This window comes from Ursus americanus, chromosome 4 (assembly GCF_024610735.1).
Source record: "Ursus americanus isolate L20-20 chromosome 4, mUrsAme1.1.p, whole genome shotgun sequence".
Lineage (NCBI taxonomy): Eukaryota > Metazoa > Chordata > Mammalia > Carnivora > Ursidae > Ursus > Ursus americanus.
This window is the reverse complement of record NC_142130.1, coordinates 72307981-72331014: the sequence shown is the minus strand read 5'-3', so window position 1 is coordinate 72331014 and position 23034 is coordinate 72307981. Positions and strand designations below refer to the sequence as shown.

The window sequence follows — 23034 nt, the reverse complement described above, 5'->3', positions numbered from 1 at the left end:
GTAGATCAGTAATATGCAGGGTAACCCTATTTTTGTCAAATCATAATTTTTAAAAATAATGAAATTAGGTTATTTTTCACCATCTCAATAATTTAATCTACAAGAAAAATGAAACTGATTTTCCACAGCTCCTAAAGAAGCAGTATATAATGATAGTTTTTAATCTTACTTAAAATAGTCTTAACAAAATGTGTCCAATATGACAACCCAACCAAGGGTAACTACTTCCTGGGACCAAAGCCTTCCATAGGGGTGTCTGGTTGGGCAGAGTGGCAACCGTGCTGATGCTGAGCAATTAGACCTCAGATGAGTGTGCCTCGGCCTTACTGAGGCAGGCAGCATGGTGCACGGGGGGCTGCTGTGAATGTGAGTGCAGAGACTCACTCCCTGGCCCACATCTCATCAGAACGTACACTATGCTGTTAAGATGCAAAGAGAAGTCTTGCAAAAAGAGGGAGCATCATTTCAACTCCTATTCCCTCATGGCCTCAGGAAAACAAGTGTGTTATTCCATGAAGGGATTCCTGTTTTCCATTTGTTGTTTTTCCAAATGTAGGTTAGAATTCAAATGACATGAATACCAAAAGGTCATTATTATAAAACTAGCACATTCAGGTAATTTAAGGATGTGCCTAAGATGAAATCAGAAATAACTAAGAGTTGTGCTATATTGTCTATTCAGTGTTCCTCCTTGGACAACACTGCCCCAGGACAAATAAATGCAGCCGTAGATACCTGGAGAATGCCTGAGTTTGGTTCTCAGTGACTCAACTGGGGCCCCAACATGAAGCTGAGGTTTTGAGCCATGCTCGGAGAGGCTGACTTAAGCTTGGTTTGTCCTCTTTGGAGACGGCACCAATAGAGAAAAAGGGGACCATAATTCAAAGAGCCAAGAGGTATCTTCATTTGAATTTCAACAAAATTTCTTATTTGATCTTTAGTTCCTACTTCCTTTAATTAATCTAAACATCACATTCTTTTTATTTAAAAAAATTGTTTATTGAGCACTTTCATTGGCCAGGCATATTCTTATGCCCTGTAGATTGCATTATTTTATAGTACCCAAAAGAAACAGAAGCCCAAAGAAACAGAAGCTTCGTACCTAAGGCACACAAGACAATAAGCAAAATCTGGAATATTTGGGTGAAGAAAGTTGAGAAAGAAACCTATGTGAATATAGGCAGATTTCTCTCTTTAGTATATGAGAACTTTTTCCCAGAACTAGGATTTAGTTTGAATTCCTTAAAGCTTTCTTCACTTTTAGTATAATTGAGATTGCCTATACTTAATTAATTAAATGTCACAATTCCAATAGAATTATTTTATGAATAATTATATTAGCTGTCTTCTGTTTTAATCACCATGCCACTTTTTTTTTTGAAAGGTTTTATTTATTTATTTGACAGAGAGACAGCCAGTGAGAGAGGGAACACAAGCAGGGGGAGTGGGAGAGGAAGAAGCAGGCTCCCAATCGAGGAGCCTGATGCAGGGCTCGATCCCAGAACGCCGGGATCACGCCCTGAGCCAAAAGGCAGACGCTTAACGACTGAGCCACCCAGGCGCCCCCACCATGCCACTTTTTATCTTTATCGATGACTATCTTAAAAGGTTGAAACGTGTGCTTTACACAATTCCATAAAAATTTTGGTAAGAAATAAAATATTTTCATATTCAAATTAGTTCTTTATGACAAAATATTTCCTAAATAATTTTCTCGCAACATAATTATTTTATTTTCATTAGAGTACAGAAATGTTTGGGCTGCTTTCTGGCCTTCTGATTATGCCTGCTGTTAGCTGGCAGCAATAAGAGACACCCTTTTTCAAATTATTTAATAATTCTCCACTATGCCCAGATTTGAAAATATATAGCCTTTGGAATATTTGCAAACCATTCAGGGGCTTTATTGAAAAACTGTACCATTTTAATTTTTTTGTTGTTTTTTTATTAAAATATAAGACGTTATAGATGATGTGAGAAATATAGAGAAAATCTACCTAAAATTTTAACACTTTCATTTGTGAATTATATGCATAAGTCTGTAGATCTTCACATAATTTTAGTAATAAAATACTATCATATATATTGATTTTTTTAACATATTATCAGAAACATTTTGATATAAAAAAAGATGCACTCATATCTCATATGGCAAGTCTGTAATTTTGGAGGCAAACTGTTTCTTATTCCAATGTGTTATTTGCCTGGTTAGCTCATATGATTGGACCATAGGCCAAAACGGATGAAGGTTATAGTTTCAATTTCTAGGTAGGTCAGTTAGCTTTACTCTGTTTCATGGCCACATAAAGGGATTAAATGACTGAGAAAGAAAATATGGACATATTAGCAGGAATTCATCCCCTCTGCTGGAAAAAGTATCCATAGTACAAGACCTAGGTTTGTGCCAATTCCAAAGTCATTAGTGTCAGGATGGAAAAAAAAAACAAAAACAAGGAAAGGAAAACCCTGACTCTCCAAACACAAAAACTGAATGCTATATAGCTTTCATTTCCATAATATAACGTAATAGCCTGCCTTTTCTTTTTATAGTTACAGTTGGGGGGCTCCAGCTGATCACCTGCCTGAAATTATCGCAAGCCTGGTGGGAAGCATTTGAGGAGGCATAGTCATGTTTTCATTTCACTAGGAAATCATTTAGCAAATTACTGCTGTTCTGTAAATTACTGTGCTGCATAACTTTCATACTGAGAAACTATTTCCTTTTTCCACAAAAATTGCAGATAAAAGGTTCCTATAATAAATAATCTGTATTTAAAACAAACAATTCCTAGAATTCAGAGAAGATGATATAGCATTTCTCAGGTGAAAATAAAAACAAATACGTTTTATTACCAATATTTTAAAATGACATATTCTCTGTTAAAGTCAGATTTTCATTTATTGTTTGTTTACTTTGTTACCCTTTGAGGGGAATGGATAGAGGCTTCTGAAGACGAAATAACAAGCTAAGTACTTATTTTTTGAAAGAAAAAGAACTAATTTTGGAAATCAGAGTTCTTTAAGCCCAAGTCTTATATCTTGAAGAGAGTCCTACAATCAGTAATCAACCTAAATAGAACATGGTATTGGGAGCAATTTTTATTATGCTAAGTCCTGTTTAAAATGTCGGTCTGAAGGGAAATAACTCAGTTCTTTTAATTTGGTGTTGAGGTGATAGGCCCAAATATAATCTGGGGAAATATGGCCTAGGATCGCACTCCAAATATGGTGCATCACTGCTGATGTAGCAGGAAGCATTACAAAAGGACTAATTTCTCTGGCCTTTTCCAGAAACACTTGGATAATGAAACACAGAGCTGGTTCTTCCACTTCAGTGGCAAGAAGACAGAAAAGCAGAGGCAGGGGAGAAAGCTTCCTTTCAGAGAATGAGGTCCCATTTCCGTGCTGTCTTTTCATAACAGAAGGCTTTGGAAACAAAACTGAATGACTGATATTCACAAACACTAATGAATATTAGGAAGTTTCACCCTAACCTTAAAGGCTTAACTTAAAAAGTTTAAAGAGAAAATGCTTCATGGTGGCTAAAACTTCTAAATAGTCACATTAGATGCATATTAAAATTGAAGCTCCTGATACCTAGAACTAGTTATACCATCAACGGACTTAAATATCTGATACTTGAGTCCACAGTTAAAAAAAAAAAAAGTTGTGCAGACATGGAGAAGATTCAGAAGAATGGCATAAACATGGTCCTACTGTTGCAAATTCAAGCTTTGAGGAAAAGGTTAAAAGAACTGTTATGATTCATTTGGAAGATGAGTAGACTCAAATGATCTTTATCATTTTTTTCCCAACCTTTCTCAACCTGTGTTCCTCATCTAAACCACAGAATACAAAAACTAATGTGACTCTTTTCTCAGTTCTGTGGATGGTACATGAAAGAGTACCATTCTAGATACACTGAGGAGAAGTGAATTCATTACATACAAGGGGGCTTAGGGCACCACGGCTCAATTCTCTGTCGTAAAGGATGTTGATAACAATTGGATACACAGTACATAATGTTGGCAAGTTATCTGAAGCTTAGGAAATGCATTTATAACAGCAAGGTATCTGTAGACAAGAGAAAGGGTAGATTTCCTAAAGATGAATTACTTAGCATTTGACTTTTAGAAAGTCTATGGAGGAAAATTACATTTCCTTCTTCCAGGATTTTGGAGTTGGGATTTATTCCTGTGGCCAGAATAGGATGAAGTGCATAGCCCAAGGCAGAGGTCTTGCTCCACCCTGGAAGGTATGCATTTGGTTCTTCCAAAGTGGAGTTATTCAAATGTCTAGAGTGGAGAAGCTCTGAGATTAGAAGGGGAGAGAACTAGACATGCTGGTAGAACTAACGAGTGGTGGCCTAAGATACATCTCCTCCCTGAGGAACCCATCTCCTGGTGCAGAGAAGCACACGTTGACTGGTGTCGGGGAAGGCAAGGAAAGAAACTCTACCTTGACCAAGAGGACACGGATGCTAAAGGCTTCTTGAGAAGAGTGAAACTTCATAGTGCTGCTTAGGCTCTTCAAAATATCTTTTGTTACATCATTAGTGTTAATTTTTTTCAAAGAAAATGTCTGTTGAATCTAGAATACTGCTTTGATAACACAGAGTTACCAATCTGAATATAAAAAATTGTTCTTCAGAACTACAAAGATGTAGAAGACAAACTAAATAAGGCAGAGTCAATGGAAATGGGGGTGTTTTACTATCTCAAAGCAACTTGGTTTCTGTGTTGATTTTTCTGGTGAGTGCAAACATAAGAAAATTCTGAAGACTTTTAGTTTTATTAGTTAAATTCCAAGTACTTGAAGTCCTACTATATGTTGTTGCCCAGAGTGATATTTTATTCATTACTCCACATTACCATGATTCTAGAACTGTCCACAAAGATCACTATTGAGTTGGATTCTACATTTAAACTACAAACGACTTTTTCTAATGTTACTTTAAGGAGTATTTGGACAAGGCATCAGTCAAACTGTGGATACAATCTGCTTTCTCTGGCAACTTATCATTAATGTAAAATGAGAGTCCATATTGATCTTCGCTTATGCAAGCAGTTCACATGAATTCCATGAAACTGCAAGTGAGCAAAAAAAAAAAAAGGGCAAACTTTGTCTTCTAGGAAAGCAGGGCTTGAATATTTGAGTGCAAATATCTCTTTTATAATAAACAAATATATTGTTTACTCACGGAAGTTTCAAATGTAATAAAGTCAAGGTTGGTATAGCTAAAATAGCTCAAAGACGAATGAGTACATGAATAAAACTTGTCTTGGCTTCTCCTAACTGCTGCCCTCTTTTCCATTTACAGCTATTCAAGAGCAAGAAAATGAATCTGTGCCCCTATCCTTAAGCTCAGACATCTCCTTAAATAAGTCACAGTTAGATGACTGCCCAAGGGACTCTGGTTGTTATATCTCATTAGAAAATTCAGATAATGGCAAAGAAGATCTGGAGTCTGAAAATCTTTCTGACATGGTACAGAAGATTACTATCACAGAGCCAAGTGACTGAACACACATTCTCAACTTTATATCTACGGATGCGTTCCATTTTAACTCTACTTGCGCTAAAAGATCAAATAGAGAAAGAAAGTATTTGCCGATACAACCTCAAGTTAAAATGAATGATTTTACGTAAAAGTTTATGTCTCTAACATTCCCAATTATTGTAAATAGTATGTATATTTATTATTTTAAATGCTACATGTTAATATTTCACTTGCCTGTATTAGAATAAGTATAATGTAAGTCTTTGATATGTGTGACATAAGCTTTATTCAGCTCTGTTTAAGTGTGAAATGATAAATTCTTCAGGAGGAAAACCTCCTTTTTTCATACCTGTCGGTTTTGCATTTGTGCCTGTTATTCAACAAATACTAATGGAGCATGTGTCTGTTTAACCACCTGCCCAAGCAACACTCACACTCATTTTTATACTTAATGGGGAAGTGTGAGTTAATACTGGACACATTTTATCCTGATCCACAGTGGAGTTTTAATAATTATTTTTTGTTAATTTCTTCACAGTTATCTGGTATAAAAATATAGATAACAAGATCTTGTTGATCCTCATTTAGTAAAACGAATTTTAATAATTGTACAGATGTTTCATCTTTAATTGTAAATATTTTTAACTGTGAAATACCCTAATTTTAATAACAAAAAGAACTATGTGCATTTGCTATTTTCTGACTAGTGGTACTTAAAAGTAGTTTTATACTAGACCTCTAGACAAAATATCTCTTACCAGACAGTTTTATAGTCTGGTGATTTATGATTCCCAAATGAATTACCTCACCTCAGTCTGTCTCCTGAACCCCAGATCTGTGTTATCCAACTTCCTGAATACTTCAATGTATTAGCTCGGGCTTCCATAATAAAATACTGTAGACTGGGTGGCTTAAACAACAGAAATTTATTTTCTTAGAATTCTGAAGGCCAAAAGTTCAAGATCAGGTTGCAACATGGTTGGATTCTAATGAGAGTTCTTCCTGGCTCACAGATAGCTGCCTTCCCACTGTGTCCTCACACATCAGAAATAGCAAGCTTCCTGGTGTTTTTTCTTAGAAGGGCACTGATCCAATCATGAAGGCCCCACCCTCACAACCTCATTTAAACCTAATTATCTCCCCAAAACACCATCTACAAATACCATACATTGGGGGGTTAGTGCTTCAACATACAAATTTGTGGGGAAAGGGGTCCAGTTCAGCCCATAGGACTCTAGAAGCTTCAGATCGACATACCCAAATCTTTGATTTTTCTCTACAAATTTGTCTCTCCTTTTTTTTAATTCCAAACAAAGCCCTCTCTTTAATGACATCAATACCCAACCAGTTACCCAAAGCAGAAAATCATTTTTCACTTCATCTCACATATACCCTTCTCATATGGATTTGATATGTAATCGAGTCCTACCTCTAGAAGTGCTTTGCCATTCGTGGCTTCCTATCCATTCCCATGGTTGCTGTCTTGCTTTGGTATCTCATGAGCTCATGTACGAAATAGTGCAATAGCTTTCCAACTGACCCCTATTCTACCAGTGCCCTACCATTTAATCCATCCTCCATACGGCCTCGAGAAACATCTAACATGTAAATCAAATCATGTACTTCCAGCTTGAAATTTTTTTTATAGCTCCTATCTTTAGTATAATATTTAAACTTTCTCCCAGGCTATATAAGGTTCTTCTCAATCATTTTTTACCTATCCTATGAGTCATATCTTTCCTCTCCCACCTCTCATTCTATACTCTCCAGCCATAACAATCTACTTGCAATTCTGCAAATTCACTATTTTCTTTCTGACTTTTCTAATGCTATTTATTTTCCTGGAGTGGCTCCTGCTATTTTCTATATCCAAGATTCTCCCTTTGTTTTCTGTCTTAAGACTCATGACAAAAGTCACTTACTCTGTGAAGCCTTCCATGATTTCCTTTGGTGTTCTCCTCTGGGTTTCCATAGCAACTTGTATCTCTGTTGGTTATAGCATTTATCATATTATACTTTATCTATTTGAGAGCACTTACCTTTCCACAAGACCATGATCTCCTTGTGACAGAGGTTATTTTGTTTAGCCTTTTTAATCTCTGGTGCCTGGTATTATACCAGGTACAGAGTGGGCATTTAGGAATCATTTGCTGGAGTGCAATGAATATAATAATTAATATCAAATAACACATCCCATACTTATATTTAAATCAGTGTAACTTTGTCTATAGGTAAATACCTTCCAAAGTAATCTAAAAGTTCTTTAACAAAACACAACACCTTAAGAAAAATCAGGAAATACAAAGTGTTATTTTAAATGCTGGGAGACAGTATTACACTGTCAATTTCTAGTATATTTTTCCAGATCCATGAGATTTAATCCCATATGCAGTGCCGAGGTCAGGAGTAAATCACATGCCTACTCCTATTCTTCCCTCTCCACAGCAGGAAATAGTGTTTCAATTTCAAATTTCCAACATGCTGCCTCCATCATGGCCCTGCTGCTGACTATGTCTACAATTCTAAATAGATTATTCTAGGACTTCCTTGGACACAGCACAGCTGCTGACCATAATTTTTAAACTTTAGTCAACCTGCTGCCTCAGGGAGTTCTAGAGAGTACAGCTTCTTTGCAAAGATACCACGAAGTGGTAGGTTAGGAAGCATAAAAGGAACTGCTTGGTTGTAAAATGGTGGAAACCACTGGCGAAGCTTTCTCAGCCACAACTTCTAGTCCTTCAAAATGAAGATCTGGTACCCAGGCAAGAATTTAGGGAAATGCTTTTGAGTAGAAGCTGCAAAGGCCTTGAGGAGACTGAAGAAGAGGAAGAAATGGGTTCCTACAAAGAGAGAAGGAGGGTGGAGTGGAGACACCATGAGATTCAAGTTGCCAGAAGGACGGCCCCATCACATAACACAGCACTGAAAAGGACACCTGTAGCAAAAGTAGATATCCCACTAAAGGAGTCCTACTGCCCTCATTTTACCTGTGGGATCCTGCTGCTCACTTTCCTTGGGTTTTTCTCTCAACCATGGAAGCTGGATAAAGAGAAGTAAAAAGGCAAGACATAGTTCACGCAAGGTTGTAAGGTAGTAGAAAGACTTAGACCTGCTGCTGCTTTTGGCTAGGACACAGACATGAGTCTGAACCTTTCAAGAGTGGATGTGATGGTGGTTAGAAAGTTGACATTTTAATGGTTACCAGATGGCTTCGTGTTTCCAGGTTGAAATGTGGTGAAGAGACCTGATTTCAATCATTTATTTATTCACTCAACAATTTTGAGACATGGAACGTATATGCTGCCCAAGACTATGCCAGTAAGGGCCGTTTGGATCATATAATCTTCATCAGAATCTTGCCATAGGCTCTCACTGGAATAAGCTGAGTCTTTCAGTACAGAGAGGTTATAAAACTCTTCTGGGATGCCATGATTGTTCTGATCCCAGGAATATCCTATATTTACAAATTCATGTGGTGAAAGTATGCATGGTTAGAGAAATTTTAGTCTAGATAAATGGATATAACCTTCATAATACTTTTTTGGTAAGAACAAAAATGAGATCATTTAAATTCTGCCCCCTCAATTCTATTGCTGATATAAGTACTAATATATTTTCACTCTGAAATTTTTTATCAGAAGCTTTTCTTATCAATTAAATTTCCAAGATAGTTAAATAACTCTCAAAACTTCTAAAATGATAGTCAGCTAAAGATTATCAGGTTTTAGACAACATCCAATTCACTGAGGTTAGTCAAGCGCCTTGCAACTTCCTGAGTGAGGCCAAATTGATGACATGATGACATTTCATGTTGAGAAACTTCCGTTACAAGCTAAGTTCTGAGAAAAATAATATGAAGAAATTTTAGATACTCTGTCACACCACACATGCACACGCTTCCATCCCCCCCACACCAACAAAGAAAACTGTATAACTAATCAGGAAGCACACTTCAAGTACTCCTTCATAAAGTGGGAAGTCATGCTAGAATTATGTAAAGGTTGAGAGAAAAATGAATAGGAACTAAATATAGGTAAAAGAACAGCAGTTTCTAAATTCGACCAGGTTTTCTGGCTACAGAAATAAGAAAGAAGTAACCCTTACTTTAGGCTACCCCCTGTCCTGTTGAATTCATCTGATCACACCCAATGTTGACCTAGAGGTCATGGTTTGAGGACTATGTGACTTTGGGTAAGTCACTTACCCTCTTAAGCTTTTTTTTTCCCCTGTGAAATATAAATAACTATAATACTAACATTTCATATTTCTGTGCTGGTTAAATGAGATAATGTATGCAAAACACTCAGCACGGTGCATGCAGTGTGCATAAAACTGATACCTGAACATAAAATGAAAGCATTACACACGCCACCATAAGGGGCATGGGCTTGTAGTGATTGGAAATTCTTCAGACACAGATTGTCTGAGAGCTAGGACAACTGTGTTGTCCAGCAGCAGTGAGAATCAGCTGATTTAATGGAACTTCACAGATAAATGACCATTTTGTCATAACAGAATATTTCTTTGTCGAGTTCTGACAGTTTAGAAAGAGGCTATGTTGCAATTAGCTTTGATTCCTCACTCTTGGCACAAAATAGGAATAATCCTTTTTGAAGACTGAATGACTGAATATATAAATAACTGCCTATATTAATGAATGAAATAAAATAAATAAAAGATTTGGGTTTTTTTCCTTAGACTGCACCTTGGGCCCTCCCTGGTCTTTACAATATGGAGTCACAGCTGATTGTGCTGTAGCCCACCCAGAAGCCCTTAGAAAGACACCTTAAATGTAGATTTTTACATATTTACAAAGTTTATGGGCATTTGGGCAAATGATCTGCCACGGGAAAATCACAGCGCAGAGGAAAAGACAAGCTTTTCCTTACCTTCCCTTTCTTTCTTCATCATGCAAACTTCTCACATTTGAATTACCAAGTCTGAGTATTAGTGTGTCTGCGTGATGTATATTATAAATTAAGAAGCCATGATGGAAAAATCTTTAAAATGGCATTAGTGTGTTCAGAGATCTCCTTTGACCTTCTGGGGTCCCTGGTGGGCCTGAAATGCAGAGCACTGTTCCCTCATAGGGAAGGAGTGGAATCCTGATGCAGAAGGCTAACGGGATCGTTTTCCTCTCCGAGTTTTTGGGCACCACGCCAAGTGAATGGGCAGGAATCATTCCATTTGCAGAGTAAAATGGGGTGAAAAGCACTTTGGCACACTTTGTCCATATAAATTATACTTGTTTGCAATTCATCAACTCCTTCTCTTCTTTATATCCATATGTGATGTAAATGATCATGTTTCTCTGAAGCTCCATAATGATGTGCAGCTCCAGAATGTGATATAATCAGCTAAGAGGGAGCAGATGGAAGTTTTTTCCCCGATGTGCATATTCATAAAAAAAATAGAGAACTCAACAAAAGGAGATACATAAGTACTTGTACCCAGAGGGCTGCTGCATGGACTTATGTACAAAAGTAAGTGGGTTTTCTGCAACTATTTCATTCTTGAAACCTTCACTCATTCATTTCTGCAGCCATCATTGAAAATGCTCTGGGGGAAAAAAAATCTGTCCTTCCATATAGCAACAAATATATTTCCCTTTAGATTTTTTTATTGCATCTTAGAACCCATGATTCAGGAAATAATGGTTAAATATTTTACGAGAGAAATATGATTAGAAGGCAGACCACGAACAATAGTGAAGACTTCACTGTCCCTTTAGCAACACAGACTGCAGACATTACAGTTCACGCTGCTATACTAAAAAAAGCTGTAGAGAGGGAATAATGAACTGTCTGCATAGCATTTAGCTATATATATTCTTTTAAATATCCGATTCCTCAGAGGGTAAGCTGGTCATGTGTGCATACTGGGTAAGCAGCATTGCTACTAGAAATTTGTTAATGGAAACAGCAGCAGGAGATATTGTGAAAGAAGGTAACCATGACGGAAAATTTAAGAAATAAGTAAAAAAACTACAGTAACAACAACGAAGGAACGTAAGAAAATTATTCTAAGTGTGGCTATGAATTTTGGTCATGTAACCAAAGAAGTGGTATTTATACCAAAATTAGATGTTTCTGACCCTGCACATCTCCTTCGAGAGCCACTCGCCACGTGTGAAGCCCTGATGTCCACTTAGAGAGGCTCGCCTATGTGCGTTACATCCTTGATGTGCCCTCAGGTTCCTGTTGGGCTCAAAAAATGGGAAGCCCCATCAGGAGACTGGAAGGGAGGAAAAAAAAAAGGAGACTGGAGGGAAAGAGAGGAATGAGGTCAGGATATTTATTTGCTCCATGACATCAACTTGTGTTGCCCATCTCCCTTAATCAAAGGTCACTAGTTACCTAAAAATGTCATTCTTCACATGAGTCTCTTTCCTTCAGATTCTGGTAATTGTTCCTTTCTCTCATCTCCAAAGGCTCAGACTTAACAACAGCTCTGTGTCTGTTAGCTCACCACTGCACGGCCTTTAACGATTCCCTTACCCTCCACCTGCCCATATCTTTGCAATTAGTCCCTTTATAAATAAGCCTTCCTTGAATTATCCTAATTGGATTGTGCCATCTACTTCCTGTTGGTAGCCAGACAAGTGCACTGATCCACCATCGCTCATGACTTTCAGTTACTTAGGTCATGTTCTTGAGTCTAATGAGCACTGCTCCGTGACTCCAGCATACCTATACTTACATGGTCTCAGGTCATTTCTATTCCACTATTAGCCTCCACCCTTACTGACCAATAGCTTTAGGGTAAAGCATTTCCACTAACACTCCCAAAACGCATGCCCTTTACCCCTTTCAATTCCTTATCCATCTGTTTCACGGGGCCCACACACATATTTCTCCTTCCAAGCAGCTAAGAATCCCTGGAATAGGGGTGACTGACAGCATACAAATGGACGTGTTCATGGTGCACTTGGAGTCAACCTAACTGCGTGGAACACATGTCCTATCCTTTACTCATAACCAAGCTCGCAGTCTACTTTGCTATGAAACATAGGGTCATTTCTGTTAGGACAATATACTATCTACCAACATTAATATCCATCCATCAACTATGTAATAAAACAGAATGAAGCAAGTGCATATTTTAGCTGCTTGCTACCTAATCAGAAATACCTGGCATTAATAGCATTTGGGGTTTTTTTTTTTTATAAATGTGATGGCACATAGATACTGTAATTCTACTAGCAACTTTTTGTTGCTAAAATTCTTTAATTCTAAGTTACATTTCACCTACAATATCACTCACTAACATGAGTCTCTCATACACAAAGCCTTATGCCTTTTAATCTCAAAAGAGGTTATTGTAAAATATGGATGCCCAGATAATTTGCATGATTAATGAAAATATGTTTTAGAATATTAAACATTTAAGATGTTAGCATTTAGTAGGCTTTCTGACAGAAGTTAAAAGACTATGAGAATGACTGATGAATTGCTACAGTCCATTAGACCTCAGAACAGGGAATGTGCTAGAGGACATTTATGTAACTTCTTAGCGTTCTTGGTTTTTTTCCCCCCTTGTTTTTTTTTTTTCCCCTTTCCAACTAAGCTGTCCATTTTTGACCTTGGATCACTTGTAAATGACCAGGCAGAGGACTTTGCAAAGTTTTGAGAAACTTGAAAATTACATGGAAAACCACTGACAGAGGGACAAAGAAAGCAATTGTATTAGCCCTGGCTTTATACCTAATAGCGGGTACATAGTAGGAGATGAATAAAAATGTGTCAAAGAAATGAAACAACTTCTTTTATGGTTCAAATGTCTTACCTCGACACAGTGGAAAAAATGAAACAAAATTTTTCCTGTTCAGTGACGAGGTCACTGACAGCTCAGTTGTTCATAACCAGGGAGTGTAGACACACTTACTCTTTCCACTTGTTAGGAACTGTGTTTCAAAACGAAGCCCCACCTACTCATCTCTTTCTGGAGCCTGTTGTTTTCGATTGCTGCAGAGCTTATCAGGACCTATTCAGTCCTTTGTTTCCTCCTCTTGTTATCCTTAGAGATGAAATATACCAGAAAGGACCCTCATGGAGGTGTTTATATCCCCTCTGGGTAAAAAGTGAAATACCATTGAAAAGGTAGGACCACAAAAAATACCAAAATAAATTCTTAAGGTAGGAGCAATAAACTGCTTAATGGCCTTGCTTTGGGAAAGACAATTAACATTACTTTAATTTATGTGAAGTATTATCATGAAGTTATGAGCTCCTCTCTGAGACCTACTTGCCAAAGCCTGTTTCTCTAGGCAGCATTTCCTTTATAGCATTATTTAGCTTATAGTTGTCCAACACTCACTTATATGGCACCCTCGTTCCTGTGTCAGTGAGCATAGAGAAAAATATACTATTACACATCATCTAGAATTCCACTGTTGTGTTAATAATGTAGCAGGCTGAATAATTGCCCCCCACCAAAGAGAGAAGATCTTAGTCCAGCAGAACCTCATAAATGTTACCGTATTGGGGAAGAGGGTCTTTGCAGATGTGATTGAGTTAAGGATCTTGACATAGGGAGATTCTCCTGGATTATCTTGATGGCCCCTAAATATAATTACAAGTGTCCTTATAACAGAGAGAAAGAGATTTCTTTCATGATGAAGGGAAGGCAAGGTGAAGAAAGAGCAGAGAGATCTGAAGATGCCGGCTTTGATGATTCGAGTGATGTGGCCATAAACTGAGGAATGCTGACAGCTTTCAGAAACTACAAGAAGCAAGGAATGGCTTTTCTTCTACAGCCTCTAGAAGTGTGGCCCCGCAGACATGCTTTCAATTTTGGTCCAGTGATAACTAATTCTGGACTTCTGACTTCCAGAACGAGCAGAAACTAAAATTCTGTTGTTTGAAGCCACCAAGCTGGTGATAATTTGTTACGGCAGTCACAGGAGGCTCATACGGTAAGTAAAACAATCCCAGCCTTAAACAAAAGGATAGTGACCCCTCTTCATGGCCACTATTAGCAGACCACGGGAAAAATATTATTAACAACCAGTTTAATACAAAAGAATATTAACATATATATCTGTTGAAACCTATGTATATTGTTCTTTACTTATACATGTGTTGTGTGAATGTATTCAAGCAACTCATTTTTTTAAACAGAAAAAAAGCTCTTCCAATAAAATAATGAATTTGTAAATATGACAGTCAAATACATACTTTTTTTATCTTTCAGATGTTTTAAAATTTCACTTAAAAAGAGTATGCTTTTTTTCATCCCCTCCTGGAACATAGCTGTTACGGGCTAAAGGATAATGCAAGTTTAAAACATTCTTGTAAAACAAAAACACCCTGATTTTGGCCTCATTAAGAGTAGAAGCTTCCTTTTGAGACTTGGAAATATTTGTTTTGCTGAAAGAAAAATGACATTTTTTACCATGACTTATTCATTCCTTCATTCCTTCATCAAATATTTACTGAATGTGTTCTAGGTACCTGGAAACTACACCAGACTCTGGAAATAGCAAGGTGAACGGCAATAGCACCTATTCTCAAGGAGTTAAGAGTTCAGTGTGCTGCTTCGGCAAATGTGTAAATAAATAAATTCCTATGAAATGTGATATGCTAAAGTAGTGATCTAACCAAGTGGTGTGGAAGCAGGATGTAAAAATAAATCATTCATTTTAGAACCAGATGATTCTATGAGTTTGAGAAGAGGTTGATTGTGTCCTGGTATTTGCAATAGAGAAAAAAAATTGAATAATACACTGGAAAATTTTCTTATTCCTTATCTGGGACATTTATAGCCAAAATTGTATTCAAGGTTATAGTAGACAAGATTCAACATCTTCAGATTCTGGATAACAGAATTAGCAAATTAGAGTAGTTTTCTCCTGGTTTCCAAAAACAACTATTTGTACAATAAAGGTTGCTTAATTAAAACTTATCCAACTGAAACGCCCATTTATCTGAAACAAATGTTTGTGCTATAGACATCAACCAACTCTTCACATGCGTAGCTAACAATAAGCAATGGGATGATGCTCGATGAATATCAATCAAAACAAATTGCTCCCAATAAACTCTTCCCTAAAAAAAGACATTCCTGCATGGGCATATATTCACATGCATGCACCCATGCGCACACACACATGCGCGCGCGCACGCACACACACACACACACACACACACACACACACACACACACGGCTTTGCTATTCTAACTTGTCTTCTTTAAAAAGTTAATTAGCATTAACTGTATCTTAAAGATTGAATCTTTATCATTGTTATCATTGTTTAACATTGTATCAGTGTTAGTCTCTGATAAGGCATGAGTTTCAGGTGGGACAAGCTACATAATAGGGGATGTCCAGAGAGCTTAGAGTAATGGTCTAGTGCAAAATGAAATGCAGAGCCCCATGTTCAAATTTCTTAAGACACTTAAGACATAGATAGCAGAGCATTAACACAACTATGGAGCCTTTGTGAGAGCAGAGCCCTGTGCAACAAGACAGGCTGTATGCCCATAAAATAGGCCCTGGTTTCATGTATCCCTTATCAATTGCTTCCATTTGGGTTGTCCCAAGGACTATACTATAGATTATGAAAATGAAAATAACCTGCCTAAAAGTCACATTATGGTCATATATTCTTTGTACAGGCCTATATTAATTATAAAGGCATTGTTGGGCACCCATTAAAATTCTATTATGATCAAAAATTTTCAAGCTTACTTGATTTTGCTTTTCTCTGCTTTATACAGACTTAACATAACCTATGAAGCAGAAAAAAAATGTTACGTGTTCACTGAACTGTGTCTATAGCCTCCTGCGTATGTTATCAGCCCTCTTGCATTCGGGTGGGTCTATGTGACCAATTCCAGCCAAAGTTAGGACCTGGCCCATAAAATTTCCTTTGAAGTTCATGTTCTCACCTTACTAGGTGTTCCTTACTCTGTCTTGTGCTTCCCCACCTGTGCTTATCTGCAGCTGGAAACAATGAACACTGAACTATGGAGCCCACGATGGGAAAAGCCTGAATCCCTGATCATTTTTGGAGGAGAGCCAGTCAGGAATGCTGCTTGATCCACATTAGAGTGCCACACAAAATTACACTTTATTGTCTTAAGTCACTTGTATTACCCTAATACTCTATGTTTGATAGAATGATAGTCTGAGGCAGGGAGCATAGGACCCAGAGCGGTACCTAACTCATTGAGCGATTCTGATAAGCCTTTTGAGAAACATGACTAAAGTCATCTTTTCAGTGGACTATAAATCATTGTGCTAGTCAATAGCTATGGTATTCTCTCAAGGAGTTGTTTACATTGTCATAATAATGTGAACCTATAATTTTCTTTCTTTTTTTTTTGAATTTATAAATTTCAAAGCACTTTTTCCTATGTATTTTTAGAGGATCCTGGAAAATTCTAAAGAAAAGAAATCTATAGAAAATCTATAGCAGTGAATTATCATGGCTAGAGTAACCAATAGCCACAACGACACTTTGCCAAACATCCCTGCAAATCTCACAAATCGTCACCTGTCAGCTTATAGGACTTACAGACCTCAAAAATTCAGATTACCCAAAAAAGTATTTGATAGAAACTCTGGAATCTGGGCTGAGTCTAAGTAGGCATCTGGGAACACTGTTCTTAGGAAACTCAGCGGGTGTTGCTGGGAGGGACAAGGGGAGATGGCCAGAGTGCTTAGAGTAATGGCAAGTGTTCTTTTTCCTTTGGCTGCAGAATGTCAGCATTTATGGGAAAAAGTCGATCAAGTACTTACTGGATCTGCTTAATCAAGCATAATTGTCACCATGTGACTGGCAGTTATTGGAAGCTCCTGTGTGAGACGGTGCCAGAAACACTGTGCAAAGAACTACCTATATTTTAGATAGTAAAAGGAAAAATAACTTTTCCTCAACACAGGAAATCAACATGATGCAATGTAACAGCGTGGATTTTTGGAATGGGAATCAGACTTAGTTTCAGCACTTCTTCGCTTCAAGTTCTTCAGCATTTAAGTCCTAGTTTGTTCCGGTGTAAAAGAAATGTCCATGCCTATGTCGCACAGTTGTAGCTTAAACAAGCTTAAACAAGTGAGGCACGTAGCATGATTTCTGCAACATTTTATCTCTGTTGGGTCCATTGTTCGTATTAGTGATATTATGTTTAATAAAAATATTTTAAGAAGCACCTGGGTGGCTCTGTCAGTTAAGCTTCCGACTCCTGATCAAGCCCGGGTCCAGCTCCACGTTCAGTGGGAAGTCTGCTTCAGATTCTCTCCCCCCCTTTGCCCCTCCCCCAGGGTCACACGCCCTCCTGCTCTCCCTTTCCCTCTAAATAAATAAATAAATAAATAAATAAATAAATAAATCTATAATAATAATAATGATACTTTAAGAATTAAGAATAAAGAAGCACTCACAGGCACTTTCAATTTTATACCATAAGGAATCTTACCAAACATCCTTCCTGCCCTCTCTAAAACTTAGAAACTATTTTTCCCCAATTTTTTCAAGACACACAGCGTCAAGCATTTATAATCACCCATTTCCCCACACAGCCAGACATATACTCATATTTCAAACAATTCTTTCAATTGTCCAAACACTCATAAGTTGTAGGAAATAATAATTCATTAAATATTTATGAAATGTTGAACTATCATATTCACAGCAAGGGAGTTTAATGAGAGAAATTACTTTCCTATCCTGAATCATAAAAAGGACTCTAGGGACTCTGATTTATATAGATTTTCCTAGAGTGTCCCTTTTCTACTGCCTTTATAAATGTTTTATTTACTATTCTTTAAGAGGTCTAGCATAGTTTTCCTCTAAACAAATTCTTCAAAACCTAGGCAAAATATGTAAATTCAAGGATTCTTTACAGCGCATTGCTGAGATAGGAATCAGCACATAAATTTCTATTAACAAGAATCTACTAACTTTTTTCAATAATTAGAAAGCTGCCTCAAATTTTAATGTGTACTACATGTTGATTAAAAAAACCTCAATTATCCAATAAATTGTTATTTTAGATGAATTAAAGGCATTTTAAGTTTTGAAATACCCAATGCCTGCAAAAGATCCCAGACTAAACTCTATGGTGGTACCCAAAAGATCTAAATATATCTTTTGACATAAGGGAAATAGAATAACAAAAATTTAGAGTAGCTAAATTCTATAATAGAAAAACAACTATTTCTGCATTAAGGTTGTTTCATGAATTAGGTAGTTCAATAAGTAGACTAACGTTTGTTGATTTTGTTATGAGCTTGCAATGGCAATAGGTGTCTTGCCCTACCCTAGGATTCCAGCAAATATTAATTGAACATTTTTTAGATAAGTAAAGCTCTGTTAGACACTTGGAATATAGGATCATGAGATACATGGTGTTTTCTCTCAACGAATTTGCAATCTAGCTGTGGAGGCAGGACAAATATCAAAGACTATTATAGCAGCACCTTCCTGTAAGAAAGGATGCATCACACCGCCAAACCAACAGGACAAAGTGATAGCTGTAGAGTTCAAAAAGGAAAGACATCCCTGGGCGCCTGGGTGGCACAGCAGTTAAGCGTCTGCCTTCGGCTCGGGGCGTGATCCCGGTGTTCTGGGATCGAGCCCCACATCAGGCTCCTCCGCTATGAGCCTGCTTCTTCCTCTCCCACTCCCCCTGCTTGTGTTCCCTCTCTCGCTGGCTGTCTCTATTTCTGTTGAATAAATAAATAAAATCTTTAAAAAAAAAAAAAAAAGGAAAGACATCCCTAAATGCTGTGAGATTGGGATATTTGCCTTCTAAACTGAGACATTCTGGTCCTCAATTTATATTTGGGGGGGGGGGGTGGAACCAGACAGATACCTAGTATATAATCATATACTAGGTAAGCTATTTTTGAAGTAGCAACTACTTATTTGTATACAATATAATATGATTTATGAGAGGTATTGTCAATTAAAAACCAAATAACCACTAATCACTCCTAGTGAATTTCAGTTTCCCATAGTAGACCAAATTATTCATTTCAACATTCCTTTTTCATTGAGTTTTGGGGAAAAGTGTTTACATTTCCTTGATTAAAAGTAAATCTTTAGGGGCGCCTGGGTGGCACAGCGGTTAGGCATCTGCCTTCAGCTCAGGGCGTGATCCCGGAGTCCTGGGATTGAGCCCCACATAAGGCTCCTCCACTGGGAGCCTGCTTCTTCCTCTCCCACTCCCCCTGCTTGTGTTCCCTCTGGCTGTCTCTATCTTGCTGGCTGTCTCTCTCTCTCTCTGTCGAATAAATAAATAAAATATTAAAAAAAAAAAAGGAAATCTTTAGCCTATATAATTTTTCCATAAGCCCTTTTTTATACACACACAAAAAAATCATGTCATATAACATATTAAGTAATTAGTTGTGGGGCTAAATGTTAAGTGATAGTTGCTAGGGATATTAAGAACTGATACTTAGAACTCTCAGATCTTCAGGGACTTATCATTTCGCTGGGAAGTCAGGATTTATATATATAATACAATATTATAAAGGAGGCATATATTAAAGACTAAATGAGTCTATTGGACATAAGTGTCTCAGTGGTTATAATATTCCCCACACCAAAAGAGCCATTCCCATTCTAACCCTGAATCCATGAATGTGGGAATGATGCTGATATAGCCTTCTTGTATTTCAAATTCCCCAAATTTCCACTATCTGCAATAATACAAGACAGGTAGGGGTGACATCGAGGAAGAAAGGATATATTCGTCACTTGAGTGTCATAAATAACTTGTTATGAAATTATACAGTAAATACTTGCACGCTAACAGTTAATTCCTTAAGAAGAGGAACTCTTGTCTTCATGTGATCATAGATGTCAGACATGGAGGGGACCTGGAAAGGGTCTATTCAATGCCACAATATTGTAGAAAAGATTTGAGGCCTAGAGGAATAGAGATATATCCACAGTCACACCTATTCACAAATAAGAAGAGTTCAAATTTTCAATGAGATCTTCTGGAATTAAACGCAGGTCTCTTTCCTTCATACCAAGCTGCTTCACCATGCGTGGAACACAGGGCACTGGGCAAAGCTGAATATTTAACATAATATTGCTGACTGAAGTTATGTCTTATCAAGACAAAGTAACTTCTCTCACCCATACAAACCCTCTGAGCTCGGTGGTACACATACATATGTTATACGGTAACATATTATCCCTAACTAGGAAAAAAGTAGAATCACTAGTCTAGATATCATTGACCCAAAGTAACAACAAAATAGAAAATATCAGCAATATAATGTCTGTCTTGTAGAATCCTGATAAAAATCCATGAGAATCCATGAGAATGCTAACCCAGAATAAGAGAATTTATAAGGAGGCTTTACAAATCTTTCCCACAACTGCATGTAAAATATGAAATCTATGCCGGTCAACTTAAAGAAAAGTCATACCTCCTCTAAGATGTCTTCAACACCATCAGAACCTTACGAAACACATTTTGATTAGCAAAGTGAAAATAAATCACAATTGTTGGCAAAGAGTTGTGCTACAGTTTTACTCAAACAGATAACAATTGTTTGAAAAGAGGTGAAACATCAAGAAGAAAGATAGATTCTCTGCACTGCATTTCGATTAGGCTCCTGGATCTCCACAGTTAAGACGGATACTTTTCCCAGGACCCATCATCATCGCATGATAATTACAAAGGTATGGTAATAGAGGGCCTTAAATCAAACATGCATGGTAGATCCGCTGTCACTGCAAGAACCATCTCATTCCAAGTTGGCAGGGAAGGGTGTGCTTGCCTTTCGACTGGCAGAGCATCCCTCTTGGCTGGCACAGCAACCAGCTCTGCCTTAAATCTTCCCGAGATATGCCCTGTTAAAGTAATTTGGCTAATTTAAAATGTCTGTCTTTGGAGAAATCTTCCATAATGTTAGTTTCGTTTGCAGGTTGCCAAGGAAGATCTCTAGGGCTGCAGTGATGCCTAGCTGCCTACAAAGCCCCTGCTTATCAACAGTCCCATCCAAAGAGTCCGCTCACATGAGGCCATCCAATGACTTGCCAGTCATCCTCTCCTGCCAAAAGTTATATGTGAGCAAAGTTTGTTTTTGTTTTTTTTAAGAATTTATTTATTTGGGGGCGCCTGGGTGGCTCAGTTAAGCGTCTGCCTTTGGCTCAGGGCGTGATCCCAGGGTTCTGGGACCGAGCCCCACATCAGGCTCCTCCACTGGGAGCCTGCTTCTCCCTCTCCCACTCCCCCTGCTTGTGTTCCCTCTCTCGCTGGCTGTCTCTCTCTCTGTGTCAAATAAATAAATAAAATCTTTAAAAAAATAATAATTTATTTATTTGAGAGAGAGAGCATGAGTGAGGGGGAGGGGCAGAAGAAGAAGGAGAAGCAGACTCCCCACTGAGCTTGGAGCCCCACGCAGGGCTTAATCTCAAGGCCCTGACATCATGACCTGAGCCAAAGGCAGACACTTAACTAACAGCCACCCAGGTGCCCTGTGAGCAAAGTTTCTTGAATGGATATGAAACCTCCAGTAAAGTAGACAATATGGATGGGGGGTTCCTAGGCCACCTTTGACAAATCTAGTTATCTCAAAAAGCAGTGTGAAATTGGGACACTCCCAAAGGAAAATTTGCCAACCATCTTTAATTTTAAAAATAAAATTATGTCACCATCAGTTGGGAAGAATAAGCAGAGGGAGAAGAAAGAATCAAAGTAGAAATTCTTTCACAATTCAGAAAGAAACCGTAGTTAAAACACTGCATATTAAGTTTCATGGAAGGAGAATAAAGTAATAAAATCACAAAAAATACGGTACTGTTTTTCAGTATTCTTATTTCATAGTCATTTCACCTTTGAAATCACAGAGCATATTTTCTTAATTTTTAAAGCACTAATTCTGCTAATAGAAAATGAGCAAGTTTTCAATTCTTGCCTGAAATGAGAGGTTATCCTTCACACCATATCTATCCAAACAAAATTCTACCAAAGTACATCAATGAACTCAACAAAACAAGATGAGAGCATTGGTTGGAAAAGAAATCAGCCTCTGAGGAGGCAAATCATTTTTGTTTTGTTCTTCCTGTTATAACCCAGTTCTGCCTCAATTGGCCTCCAGTTCCTCCTTTTCCTGTGTCTCTGAGTCCCTTATCTAATCCTGGTCTCATCAGGCTCTGTTGGTCTTACCAATCCTCTTAAATCCATTGACTCATTCTTGCTTCACCTCTTTACTTCTTTCCCTGAACACTATCTGGTTGGTTTCAAGCCTACCTCTCTTCTTCATGTGGGTTATTGCTTTAAAGTCTCCTCAATGACCCAAAACTAGCAGTTACGAACTTCCACAAACACAAATATTTCAAGTAGAACGAACAATCCAGGGGCTCCGAAAACACAGATATGATATCTTTGGGATCTGATATCATGCCAGATGTAAATCTCCTCAAGGCTCATTTCTAAAGGATCTAAAATATGCCTTGCTGAGTGCTCTCTATTATATGTCCTGGGATGAGCTCATCTATTTAAAAGTACACCCCAGCTCAGCAAAGCTATCCTTCAAATTTATTTGTAAGTCAATCCCTTGGAAT

The 23034-nt window shown here is 37.7% G+C and overlaps 1 protein-coding gene and 1 long non-coding RNA gene across 2 annotated transcripts in view; one reads left to right on the top strand and one right to left on the bottom strand.

The window, feature by feature from the left end:
- The window catches only part of SAMSN1 (SAM domain, SH3 domain and nuclear localization signals 1), a 296775-nt gene extending 290368 nt beyond the window's left edge, over positions 1–6407 (top strand). The window contains exon 16 of the mRNA XM_045785444.2: positions 5321–6407. Within this exon, the coding sequence (XP_045641400.2) occupies positions 5321–5523 (203 nt within the window). The 3' untranslated portion in view covers positions 5524–6407. The remainder of the gene's footprint in view (positions 1–5320) is intronic.
- The window catches only part of LOC123784157 (uncharacterized), a 134747-nt gene that overhangs the window by 22549 nt on the left and 89164 nt on the right, over positions 1–23034 (bottom strand). The gene's annotated exons all lie outside the window — the stretch shown is intronic.